We start from the raw sequence: 12,826 nt of genomic DNA on the forward strand, positions 1-12,826 counted from the left end.
TTGTTTAGCTAATTTCGCACCGCTAACGGGTCCGTGACATCGTCGGGGTTTAAATTTAATAGTATATTTATTATAGAAAGTGAAATGTATCTACTAATGGAATCACTGCGATCGACTGGAGTATGGACAGTACATACGGAGTACTTCCTATCCTGTCATTCGCGACGAGGATGAGAATTCTCCATGCTATACAGGGTTACGGCTCCTGCCTGGAGTCCCGGCTAGGAATCATCTTGTAAGATACGGACTAGACTCTGACTCACATATCCACCCATCATCACATATTCTATTATCTCGTATTACAGAGGACGTCTCCGTAAGAGATCCGACAATACATTTCTATTTCTCCCTTTTACGCAGAAGAACTAATTGCTATCCGCTCCGCCTATTAATATACGTTGCTGGATCGCCACTGGTGATTATTAAGCTTTCCTGTCTAGTTAGTAGTTAGTTATATAGAAGGGATTCATTTCAATTATAATATAAACATCTCTTATAAGAAGCACTCTAAACTCTCTGATACTATTACGAACTATTCAAGCCTCGACGCGGTCCCCATAAAACCAAGGCCGTAAGCCGAACAGAACTACACTATCCCTCTAGTGCTGCGCGTCTGGGGGAAAAAAAAGGTTACATTCTGGCATGAACCTGGATAGACGCACGATACCGGAAACGAACCCCGGGATAGATGATCAGACAAACCGATATGCACAGACAAGTCCGGATCTCACGGCAGTGCCAAAGGGGGGGAGGGGGCTAAGGAGTAGGACCTGCAGGGTACCGCGAGAAGGTAACTGGGTTACGTGCGCTGCGAGCACGATGATAGGCTATAACTAATCAGATTTAATATCATTAATAAACACACACACACACACACACACACACACACACACACACCCGAGTAACATCGTGCGTGATAGTGCCAATAGCCGCAAGCCACCCTGCGCCAAAGGCTACGTCAAAGATGCTTGACTCATAGGTTTTGGTCTTCTCGCCTCAAAGGATTCTTTTTTTCTGAGGTAAGTGGAGATTTGTACGAGCCTACGGAGTAACTACAGAGTACTCACTACTGCTACTGTAAAGATCTAACTCCACTTTTGGGGCTGCCACGTCCGATTTATTGTCAAAACAGATATGGATGGTGAGAGGGGACTGGGGAGGCTTAGAATGTATTAAGATTCAAGTCATCGGGAAGTGGGGCCGCTTTCAGCCTTTCCTACAGAGTACAAGTACGTATCATCTTTAACCAGTGATCTTCTGGTTTACATCAATGACCCCTGTATATACTACTGTTATTGAATGTAACGTCAATTACGGAGTACAGAACTCCGCGGTAGGATATACCTTAGTGCATTGAAAACATTAGACAAAGAACTTGCTCAATCCAGGGAAAGAAGAGGTTCACATGCTACGACGTATACCGGTCTGCCGACAGATTCAGCATGATTTCTTATTTATGTCTCTCTTAAGAACCTCTATCTGTCAGCGGCCTCATTACTTCGCTAATTACAACTTGACCATCCGAGACTGAGTCATTATGTCAAACTCGCCGATATCGCAGAGACATATCGAGCAAAAAACTCCAGAACAAGAGCCCCTAGCCCTAGATGAGAATCTTCCGGATGAAGAGAAGCGACGAATTCATGGAATTCGAGTAAGTGCGTTAGATTGATATTGAGATATACTAACAGCTGTAGTGGTTTCTTTTGGTTACTAGCACGTTGACAGGCAATTTCATCTATGCTCTGGATAATACCATCGTCGCTGATATTGCACCGGTTTTTTACTTCTCAATTGCCGCAAGAAGGAACCTCTGACCTTAAACGTAAAAGGCTATCGTTAACCATTTCGATGCGGTCGAGAACTTGCCGTGGTTATCAGTTGGGTGAGTTTTGAATACGAAAAGGCTTTCTTGATGAGTACTAAAAATACCCCGGGGTGATAGGTTTATGATTGGTGGAGTGGCAATGGTTCTTATTTACGGCAAGCTATACGCGCTATTCGACTCGAAATGGCTGTATATCACATCCACGGTTATCTTTATGGCCGCTTCTGCACTCTGCGGCGCCGCTCCTACCATCAACGCTGAGATCGTTGGGCGCGTGTTCGCAGGTGCAGGTGGAAATGGAATGTACTTTGGCATTCTAGACCTTCTATCAACGAATACGACCAGCCGTGAGCGTCCGCAATACTTGAGCTTGACGTGAGTCCGCTCGCTCCGTGAATTCAAACGCCAGACTTGTTGACAAAGGACAACAGAGGCCTAGTCTGGGGTTTAGGAACCGTCCTGGGTCCCGTCGTTGGGGGTGGCTTTGAAAAGTATACTTGGCGCTGGGCATTCTACATTAATCTACTCTTCGGCGCCATCCTTATACCGACCTATGTTTTCGTGATTCCGTCTAAAGATCCAGCACCGGGAGTATCCTACCGACAAAAGCTTGCCAGTTTTGATTGGGTTGGCAGCATACTGAACGTTGCTGCATTTGCGACCCTAGTGATGGCGATTAATTTTGGCGGAACTCTCTATGCGTGGAATAGTGGCCAGATTATTGCGTTGTTCATAGTGTCCGGCACGCTTTGGGTCTTATTTGGCATCCAGCAAGCTTTGACTATTGCTACCTCCTTGCAGGGTCGGCTACTGCCCATGTATCTTTTCAGGCAGAAGGAACCGACCCTACTATTCTGTGCTTGCGCTGCAGTAGGAATGGTGACATATCCAACTGTGTACTACATACCCATCTACTTCCAGTTCACTCGGGGCGATGATGCAATCCAATCTGCGGTCCGGTTGCTTCCCTTTATTTTTCTATTGATTGTGGCCATTCAGTCCGGTGGCGCCTTGATGTCTCGCTTTGGTTATTATAAGCCATGGTATTTACTCGGCAGCACAGTAGCCCTGGTCCCAGCAATTCTGCTAGGTGAGGAGATAACTGTCTTTCATGTCTCTGAGAATTCACAGCTAATCAAAGCATAGCTACTATTATCCAAGTCCACACAAGACCGGCCATTCTCTACGGACTTGAAATTGTGATCGGACTAGGCGCCGGTTCATACACTCAGGCAGCCTTTGCTGTGATCCAGGCCGTCGTGGCCCCCTCTGAAGCGGCCGATGGTCTTACTCTGATGCTGCTCGGTTCGTCCTCCAGGGCTTTTGTTGGAGATTCTCTTACATGCTTACAATAACCCAGCTCAACTCACCGGAATGACCCTTGGACTCTCCATCACCGGTGCCGTTTTCGTCAATGTCGCCCAAAATGGTCTTTTCAAGTTACTTCCCCATCTACCCCGGGAGCAGGTTTCTCAAGTTGTCTCAGGAACCAGCAGTGCGCTGCTCAAAAAACTCCCAGATCCTGTTCGAGAACAGGCGCTGGATGTAATCGTGCACGCTTGGCGATATCTGTAAGCGGGGGTTCTCTCGCTCGTCATTTCCCTTATTCCTTGTGGTATATATATATAAACTAATATCATCCTTAAAGTTTCGCTTGTGTGACTTTCGGGGCTGGAGCCAGCCTGCTCTCCGCGGTCTTCATGGCAGTGAGTTTTCTTTTCCCATGCAATCCGCGAGCCAGCAGACCTGGAGTATATACGCAAAACTAACTGTTTATAGAACAAACGTGCCAACATGGTAGCTGCTGCAGGCGGGGCTTGATTTTTAGTTCTGGTTTTCACACCTTGTGTACCGCATGATATGTCTTGCAAGGTGCATTAACAAGATGAGGTAGCGCAAGAGTTGCGCTAACGAACTCTAGCTTTAGCGAAACTAATAACTCGACAGTAACTAAATATCAAGATGATTCCATGGAAGGCAGGATATATTAGTGGAGTGGATTAGAGTAGTAGCCTAGGTAATCTCGATTGGTCTATCACGCAATTTGATGGCAGTGTCGGATTGGATATCCAGACCATCAAGCGTAGTCTTTCAATCGCTGCCGTATCTCGTAAAAAGTGTGGTAAGGTAGAAGCGAACATATCGAGCGGAACATTGAACTTTTCCAATGGTCCTTCTACCAGAGCTGACACATGGACATCATTGAAGTTATATATGCTCCTTAAGGTATCCTCAAGTCATTCTGGCAAAAGCAGAAGGAACATCGTTGTATATTACCGTGCCTCATTTTTTATACCTGTACAATCACGCCGCTTTATCATTTATCTGGGATAATTTTTGATCTGTATGCGAGTGGTGTAGGCATGCGAATATGTCGTTAGCTTATTTATTTCCTAGGCTCCTAGATATATACCATACCTCCAGCAGCAGCAGCAACTGAATGCGAAAGTACAGAATTAGTACTCTTGTAAGCGCTGACGCTGACTAACCTATTTCGCATGACTTTTAGAAGAGGAAATGCTCAGTTATGCTACTGTAGATATTCCGATATGTATAGGTACAGTACATACATGCATGAAGACTGTTGTTATGTCGACTGATTCAGTATGCATGCAAATGTTATGTATACAGTACATACTATGTATGCGCAAGCAAGGAATAGAACACCGATTAATCAGTATGCATCTGATTTGTACCCTGTACATACATGTGCATGCATATAAATAGTCCACCTTCCAGTAAAGACAGTCCTCACATGCAGCAGACCGACTAGCAGTCACGCATGCATGAACAAAAAGAACATGCAAAGAAGTAGCCAGACTTCGACACAAACTCCGTTCCATGCAAGTCGGATGATTACCACCTCTCCTCTCTTGCTCTCTCACCCACAGCATCTCCACACAACTCCTCCACATTAGCTGTAACCTATAACCTGTAACTAAGATGCCCGGGTATATTGCAGTGCATGTTGCTGCCTTGGTCGCATGCGTTGCTCGTGTCTCGTGAACTGGCGTACAATCCCAATCCTGCTTGGCTAGCCAGGCATGTAGATCCGGGCATGAATATAGGCGAAAGAGATGGTTGTAGAAAGTTGAATGAGCTCTCCTGTAGCTGACCAAGATATCGTGTCGACATCAATTTCGGGGTTGGAACCGGCCAAACGCTTCCAGACAGTAAACGACCATTAAAGACCGGTGGTCGACTGACAAACGCTCGATGTCGATTTTGCTCGACTAGGATTGAAGACGAAATGAAGACGAAATGAAGTCGGATCGAAACGAATTGAAGATGAATTCGGAGATATTCACGCATCGTCGAACACAACGATCAATATCCCTTAGCGCTGGAATACCCCGAATCCGGCCAAGTCGTCCCCTTTGGTGCAGACTCAGCCCGTCTAACAGTATGCTTGTCGCAGGTATACCCCACGAGAACCGTCTTCTCCTGCACCACATGGCCTCGTTGACCATATGCCTCACACGGATCAACCGCATGTTGAAAGTAAAGACAGCCGCAGACTGAAAATCGTTCCACCAATTTATAGCACATGGTGAGAATGTTCAAGGTGGTATTATATATGGCGGGGTAACTGCGTAAGGACAATCGATGTCCAGCGGAGAGAACAAGAAAAGACGATTAAAGAAAGGAAAGTCTAAACGAACGCAGAAGAGGAAGTGGGGACTGCTAAACAGTAAACACATGAAAGATCGGATGGAATCATTTATAAAGATCGATTATCAGGCGACCCAGGCGACAGACCATGCTGAACTCACAGACAGTTCCAATTGATAAAGAACGACAGAGATATGTGGTAGCGTTAAGTTACATGTCTCTGTCTCTTGGATTCGGCCTGAAAATAGTGTGACTCCGAGAAAACAAGGCATCCATCGAATTCAACGGGTGGTGTCGTGCTTTTGCCCGGGGAAGAGAACGGTGTACGGTGTATCAACGGGATAGGGATAGGGCAGGGTCAGGAAAAGACATGCTAAGAAAGACGAAAGAAAATTTGGATTAAAAATTAAAATTAAATAAAGAAAAGAAAATGCCCAGTCTGTCGGGCAAGATTAGCACCATACCATATTGGTTTTCTTCCAATCCCGTAGGGCGAACACGACCAACACCAATATTTAGTCGATCAGTGGGGTTTAGTCGGGCTGAAGGAGTCACTACGATTGAGTAGTGCAGGAATAGGATTGATCGATTTGACACCGACGGATGCCCTCAATTGCAGTCTAACAGCTGGATCAACTTCAGCGATGACTGACGGTGACACGGGAGCCTGCCTGAGAAGAGCTAAGAATATCTCATAGACTCATTCATTTCTCTGTCATTGACGCCGTTGACGGTGGCTTGCAGGGGTCGGCAGTTTTCAGCTGGGGTGGTCCGGGATACCAGAAAGAGATACTGGTTTGAGCCATAGGGCCGAGCATGCATGGGACGGTTATGATTCCGAGCGAATCATCGACTGTGCAAGACGCAAGCCCGCAGCCCACAGTCGAGTCGACCGAGAAGCAAGAGTCTGAAAGCGAGAGAAAGAGAAAGAGGGACGACAGGGCACAAGCACAAGGCTGACCGAGTGGAGCATCAGGTGCCCCGCCATCCCAATCCAGTCTAGTGCAGTCACTGGATCCCACCTGACTCATCCCATGATGTCACCAATCACCGCCGTCCCTCCGTCAGGCAACCATTTATCCTTCCAGTCCCTCCGTCTGCACCTTTTCCACAACCGACAAGTCGTGCGCGGTCGACGGTGAAGGACGGTACGAGCCGTTGTTCTGGCTGACCTCGAGGGATCTTGATTTGCTGGCTGCTGCCCACTTTCCAAGGATGGACCGACCGAGCTTTTCTCAAAATAGCACGGCCGACTACCCTGCGGGACTAGGAGTAGGAGGACAACGATTCAACGGACATCCTCATTGCCCTGGACCCACGTGGGAGATGGAACTGGGCCTTGGGGCCACTGGAAAGTTTGATGGTGACAATCGAAATGAATTGTGCTTTAGCTCGTTTTGGTTCCCTGTTTCATGCTGTGGACTACACCGTGTACAGAGTACGGACTCTGAAAGTCTTTCGCACAGAAGATGCGCATCTGCTCGACAAATCCTATGAGTATGTAATTGGGATCAGTGCAAGGCTGAAGTCCGATATCTTGCCATCCTGTCAATTCAGTTCTGTGAGCCAAATTGTGTGGACCTGTATACCTCCCAGATATTTCCAGTAGGAGCAATTGCGCCCTGAACTGGGGACTGTGGACGGCCCGCTGCTGCGCCAAGACTTCAATTCAAAGAAACGAATTCTGGACCGATTCATCCGACAGAGGGGTCTGCGTCTACACTCGCTTGGGATAGGCAACGCTCTAATGCTCTCGAACCGAAATGGCAGCCGCTCTTGACGCCCGAAATCCTTCGATAACTACTCTGTCGTGCTCCATCCTGCTTACGGGCTGAAGCTTATGACGGTATGACCGCCGCTGCAGACATCCTTGAATGTGAATTAAGTTTATGCGCTCCTATCTCAGAGCTTTAACGACAGATGAAAACAGAATTTTCGATCATACATAACATACAATGCTAATGCAGACTTTTGCGCCTTCCTATCAAACAGACCCGAGAGCTCCCGCACTCAATCCCCGCGCTAATCCCAACCGTAGCTTAAGAAGTACATCCTCTCCTTTCACGTCCTCGGGTAAAGAGGCACGCCAGTCCCAACCTCGCTCGGGGGAACCAGCTCCATCTCCAGGGCGAGCGATCAACACGCCGGAGCTGGCGCCGGAGCCGGACATCGACCGATTCCGGGCAGTTCCAACCATGTCGGTTCCGAGGAACGAGAAGGTGCTTGGGGGTGCGAGCGAAGTCACGGACTTTTTCAGAAGTTCGCGCGAAGGAGGCAGAACGAAAGCCTCCGCTGGTGACTGGTCGCCAGAGTTCTGCGACTGGTACTGCAGCAGCGTGGCGCGGAAGCATTCTGCGCACTGTCGATAGACACGTGGTGTGACGGTTTCAAGATCCTCGATTGCAGACAGAATGGCGAATTGCTGGTCTACGGTAAACATAGGGGTGGGTTCTACTCTGGTTAATCCATGTCACATGGTAAAGCTGGGTAGAGCATAACTTACGATCGATAAAGGCAAGGGCTTCGCCCAAAAGCACCAACAGCCCATCCACCTGAATCGCGGAGTCACGTTCGGGATCGAAAAGTCCGCCGTAGATACTGTCCGCAGCACTGCTGATGACCGCAACCAAGGCCTTTGCCGCGGCTCGCCGTCTTGCAAGAGGCTTGAATCGCGGCGGTCCTTCGGTGAGACCAATGGCTTCGTCGCGAGTTTCGTAGAATCGTCGGAGGGTCGCGTATCCACTGAAGTAGAACTGGATGATATTGGCAGCCTCTTCGTCGATGGACGCAATAGAAGAAAGGCAGGTCTTGGGCTCTTTCACCAGGGTAGCAAGTTGCGTGTCCAGGTTAGCGGTCGCGGGATATGCGCGCGATTGCACCAGACTGTATGAAATGAGAAGATCCACAACAGACTTGACCTTGTGTCGGTTATGGGCACGAGCGTAGCACATCAAGGCAAGACCGTATTCCTCGCCCTCGTCGACCGTAAGATCTCCGTAACGCTGCAGAAGTATTTCTTATTAGCGAAGACTCGGTAAAGGTTGGCGACGAACATACCTCAGAAACCCTGCGTCCCTCCTGATGCAAGCCCAACTCGGAGCACAGCAACACCACCCGGTCCATTTCAACGGCGTCGTTGAGAGGAAGCGTGTCGACCATTTCTGACACCTTCTTTTGCATCTTGTCCTTATCGTCCAAACGGCTCATGACCTCCAGCGCGAGTTCCCAGCCAGTACGAGAACCGGACTCGTTCTCAATACGAGGCCGCTCAAACAGACCCGACGCATAATCACTCAGTAGATCGTCCTTGTTCACATTGCGCGACGATGCACTGTCGTCTTGTCCATATGACAGAACCATCAAGTCGTTCTCGCTGAGACCTGATAGCGGCTTCTTGCCCGTTGCCGTGTCCAACCAGCCGCCGGCGGCCGCGACCTCGCCCACAGCAGACGCGATGCAGAGTGACCAGGTCTGGAGCAGCTCGATCACACCACCGACGTCTCCTTCGAAGACAGAAGCCAGACCCACCTCCAGACTGCTCAGGGAGTTGATGCGGAAGCCGGCATTGTCCTTCTCCTGGTTGGTTGCGCTACTCAAAGCCAATTCCAAGCGGCGAAGGTAGGTGCCCGGGGGGTTATTGCCGACGGGAGTCTGGGTCTTCGCCAGCTGAGGACGCAGGAACTGGTTTGAGCTGATCCCAGTTTGTTGCACAGGAGCGTCTTCATCGTCCTCGCCATCCCACCAGACTGTCAAAGCGACAGTGGCCTCAATCCAATCCTGCGAGTGACGCATGATAGCCCCAGTATCGCCAAGCAGAATGCGGTACAGCGATCTGAGGGCCTGATAGATGGCCCAGGGAACTCGGCTTTCCGCCATCCGCGAGGACTGGGTGAACGAGAAGTTCTGCGTGTTGGGGCTCGGCTTCAGCCCGAAATTGGCTGCCTGGAACCGATTGCCCAGAACCGGAGGTTCAGGTTCCGGCTGCTCATTCCCTTCAGCGAATTCCTCCAGATCAGCAACCGCCGCAACCACACGCTTCCTATACAGACCCCACTCCGCGCCACGGACATCCCAGTCATCACGAATACTCGGGCACGAGGTCAGAACCTGAAGAGCGCGATTGATGCACTTCTGAATGTTCTGCAGCTGAGCGCCCTTGTAGCCGGGCTGCGGCAGGCCATCCTCCAACGCAGACCGGGCGTAGTTGAAATCAGCGGATCGCAAGACCTCGGCCGCCTGTGAGAGATGTCCACGTAGAACGGCGGCGTTTATATTCTCCCAGAAATTTGGCGATGACGTAGGGTTGGGTTCAACCTCCTTCAGCGTGCGCAGATCGGTTGTTTGCTGGGCGTGGTTGAGATTGAGCCAGTCTAGGAGGACCTTGGGCATGGGTGTGAGAAAGTCTGACCGGAAGCCAGCGGGCACAAGGGTGCGCGGAGCCGGGAAGCCCAGAGGGCCGGCGAATCCCCCGGTCCTCGCGTGAACCAAAGGACGGTGATGCAACTGAATCAACAGCGATCCTAAGAAGCCTGCCTTGGCGGCATTGGAGGCACGGTCGCCCGGACCGATACCCAATCCTTGTGGGTTATTCCATCCTGCGTGCGTCTTCCATATATCGACAAGCCGAGTGCACGTATCCGAAAAGGTGGCGTTGACTTCCGACTCCCGAAATCCGGCCTGTTTCGCAGCGTCATACATGTTGCAGATTTCGTCTTCCGTTTCGATGATGAGACTGCTGGACTCCTCAACTGATGTGACGCGCGCGCGGGACGCGAAATTGCGCACAATCGACGGCATCGCGGAGTCCTTCTTAGGCGATAGCTTCGTTTTGCGCAGCGGAGACTGTGTCGCCCATTTGTCGTCAAGCTTCGCGCGCTTGGCATTGTCTGGATTGGAGTATAGTGGCTTTCGTTGCTCGGCTGGTTTCGACGGCGGCGGAAACACGGGCTTGTCAAATTGGGAGTCCAGGAAGCTGAAGGGGTTGTTTGCTTTCGGTGCTTGTCCTATTCCCTTGTTCTTGTCGATTCTCTCTTCCTCGCTTTCGTCCTCGGGAAGCATGTCCTCGGCATCAGAGCCAGGGCCTTGGTCCATTTGTGACGAACCAAACTCATTGGATGCCCTCGAGTTGAACGATTCACCGAAGCGACTGCTCCCCACACTGAAGACCGAGGATGCGGCGAAAGATCTGGTAGCCGGCGCTTCTTTTCTCCCCCGCGACACCGGATAATCGTTGGAGGCGATCGAGGACCCAAAGATGCTATCGTTTGGATTTATGTTGCCCGACTTCGTGAACAGGGCCTGGGGGGAGTCAAACTGCGATCGAGAGCTCATCTGGGAGCTTCCGTAAACGGTGGATGGTGGCGGGCCTTGAGGAGTGAAGGAGTTGGCTTCGGACGGCGGAGCACCTCCGGGAGTCATGGAGACATTGCTGAGAAAGCTGCGGCCTTTCCCGGGGGTCGACGGGGGGCTTGAATCGTAGGGGACCTTGAAGGACATGCTGTGTGTTGAGCGATCAACGAGGTAGCGGTGCAGGGAGGCGGAGGATAAACAAAATAATTCTAGAACGGCAGTGAGAGTATCGGAATCTTCAGGATAAGCGGTCCACCCCAAGCTCGAGCTAGAGAGGTTTGGAAGAAGGCAGGCGCACAATTGCCCAGGAAGTTAATAGAGAGTTAATGCAAGGCAGACCAGGGAGTGAATGGCGGTCTTCAATGGCCAGCAGCCGTCACCATCAACGGTCAAAACTCGCCGACTTCTTCTCTCGTTGCCGATCAACGCGCGCCGGTCTTGATTCTTGGCACGGTGCGCCGTCAGGTGATGTCATGTGATCTATATCACGTGTATCATGGACTCTCAGTCACGTGTCTACCCTGCCCCTTTTGGAATATCGTATTCGGCAGCCAAGCCACCCGGTGATCGGCCTTAACTGGCCCAAGGCTGATTCTCCCAGCCCACCATGACTGACGGGTTGGGCAAAACTAGCCAAGAACACCGCCGCGCCCGAGATGTCCTCGTATATTCTGCATTGTGATCCGTGGTGCGATCGACGCTAAGCCTTGTGATTATCTCGTATTAACTTTCAGTGTGGTCTATCATTACGCCTTCCTTGTTTTCATGGAAGATATAAGATGACTGGATCCTCCTCCCAAGTAGCTTACGACTGTGAGATCGTCACTTTCTACTATCACTCATGTTGACACAATGAATCCATTCAAAGATTCGTTCACCGCAGAGGGCGCGCGTGGTGTTCCTGTACATCCCTCAAGTCCCCCTGCCTCATCTTATGATGCTATGCCTACAGCGGACTCTGGGTCTCGCATATACAACATCTACCATACTGTACTACATCACCACTACGACGTCACCCTAGCCGACAAAACACCACTATACCATGTGGAAAACTCGCTGATCCGACCCAAAAAGCCCGATCTCACGGTCCACGCTGGCAACGAGACCGGCCCCGTGGTGGCCGTGTGCAAATTCCTTCACTTCTCGCGACATCTGAAAATCGGACTGGGCGATCCTCAGAACGTCAGCGACGTGCAGTGGGAGGACCTCGTGTGCCAGAACTACCAGCTCACCAAATACCGCTGGCAAATGACGACGAGATCCCCCTATGAAGAAGTGATCAAGCGGTCGTTTGTCTGGAAGCGCACTCATAACGTCGGGGTCGAGGATAGTAAACCCTCGATACTGAGTTCGCGCAATTTCAAGCTGGTGAACGAACAGACGGGGCGCATTGTCGCTGTGTTCACCAGTAACAACCTCAAGAGCTTCACCAAGTGTGGGAAACTTCAGATCTCGGCGGACTACGGGCGCGAATTCGAGTTGATGGTCATTCTTACCGTGCTTGCTCTGTATGAGAAACAAAGGCGTCGCAATAATAGCGGCAATGGAGGTGGTGGTGGTGGAGGCGGCGGTGGTTGAAGGTGAAAAGCAATCGATGACAATTTTTGTTTCTGATGATTTGGACTTTTGCAATGTTTAGATACCTTTTGCTTTTACTGGACTGTACAATATCATGATGAATATCTACTACTGTTCTATTATAAGTGGTTGCAGCTGACCTGACCTCTTGAAAGTATAAGCGGAAGACTAAGTAACATATTCCATAAGCGAGCGGCGCACCTCCCAAACTCATATCAGACGATAAGTGTTACAGACCCGAAGCTTCGGACTGGGAGGGTAAGAATCTCGGCGCAGTCGTCGATAATGGGTGTTATAACCGTCGATCTCTCTACTAAACCAGGTGGACCTATCAAGTACGAGAGGTCTTCTAACAGTTCTACATTACTCAAGACCTGGACGAGAAAAATAATGTATCCGCTACTACGGAGTACTATTATTATTATCCCGCAAGGAGCTAACACTAGTCGAATCCTATCC

The 12,826-nt window shown here is 50.1% G+C and overlaps 3 protein-coding genes across 5 annotated transcripts; 2 read left to right on the forward strand and 1 right to left on the reverse strand.

Moving 5' to 3' along the window:
* Positions 1-1,537: 1,537 nt before the first annotated feature.
* On the forward strand, positions 1,538-3,649 carry LDX57_008795 (uncharacterized protein; the record flags this gene model as incomplete). The annotated part of the gene is made up of 9 exons (XM_046090517.1): positions 1,538-1,654; positions 1,698-1,778; positions 1,833-1,885; positions 1,946-2,203; positions 2,260-2,918; positions 2,975-3,133; positions 3,189-3,399; positions 3,477-3,534; positions 3,608-3,649. 9 exons carry the CDS (start codon positions 1,538-1,540, stop codon positions 3,647-3,649), a joined length of 1,638 nt encoding a protein of 545 aa, XP_045946492.1.
* A 2,889-nt stretch (positions 3,650-6,538) lies between these two features.
* LDX57_008796 lies at positions 6,539-11,232 on the reverse strand. 3 transcript variants are annotated; one of them, XM_046090518.1, is made up of 3 exons: positions 8,498-11,232; positions 7,944-8,442; positions 6,539-7,891 (listed from the first exon to the last, which is right to left on the reverse strand). In XM_046090518.1, exons 1-3 carry the CDS (start codon positions 10,934-10,936, stop codon positions 7,425-7,427), a joined length of 3,405 nt encoding a protein of 1,134 aa, XP_045946493.1. In that variant the 5' UTR covers positions 10,937-11,232; the 3' UTR covers positions 6,539-7,424. The 3 variants fall into 3 exon arrangements, with proteins under 3 accessions (XP_045946493.1, XP_045946494.1, XP_045946495.1); XM_046090519.1 differs by having other exon boundaries at positions 6,539-8,442; XM_046090520.1 differs by having other exon boundaries at positions 7,944-11,232.
* Positions 11,233-11,641: 409 nt separating this feature from the next.
* On the forward strand, positions 11,642-12,367 carry LDX57_008797 (uncharacterized protein; the record flags this gene model as incomplete). Its single annotated transcript, XM_046090521.1, has 1 exon — positions 11,642-12,367. One exon carries the CDS (start codon positions 11,642-11,644, stop codon positions 12,365-12,367), a length of 726 nt encoding a protein of 241 aa, XP_045946496.1.
* Between the last annotated feature and the right edge of the window lie 459 nt (positions 12,368-12,826).

This window comes from Aspergillus melleus, assembly GCF_016097325.1.
Source record: "Aspergillus melleus strain CBS 546.65 chromosome Unknown contig5, whole genome shotgun sequence".
Taxonomy (NCBI): Eukaryota; Fungi; Ascomycota; class Eurotiomycetes; order Eurotiales; family Aspergillaceae; genus Aspergillus; species Aspergillus melleus.

Excerpts from the sequence above, each read along its gene's own strand:
- LDX57_008796 (XM_046090518.1), bottom strand. The coding sequence starts at position 10,936 with ATGTCCTTCAAGGTCCCCTACGATTCAAGCCCCCCGTCGACCCCCGGG. Across the intron at positions 8,443-8,497 it reads AGGGACGCAGGGTTTCTGAG|CGTTACGGAGATCTTACGGT; the intron begins GTATGTTCGTCG and ends ATACTTCTGCAG. Across the intron at positions 7,892-7,943 it reads AGCCCTTGCCTTTATCGATC|AACCCACCCCTATGTTTACC; the intron begins GTAAGTTATGCT and ends TAACCAGAGTAG.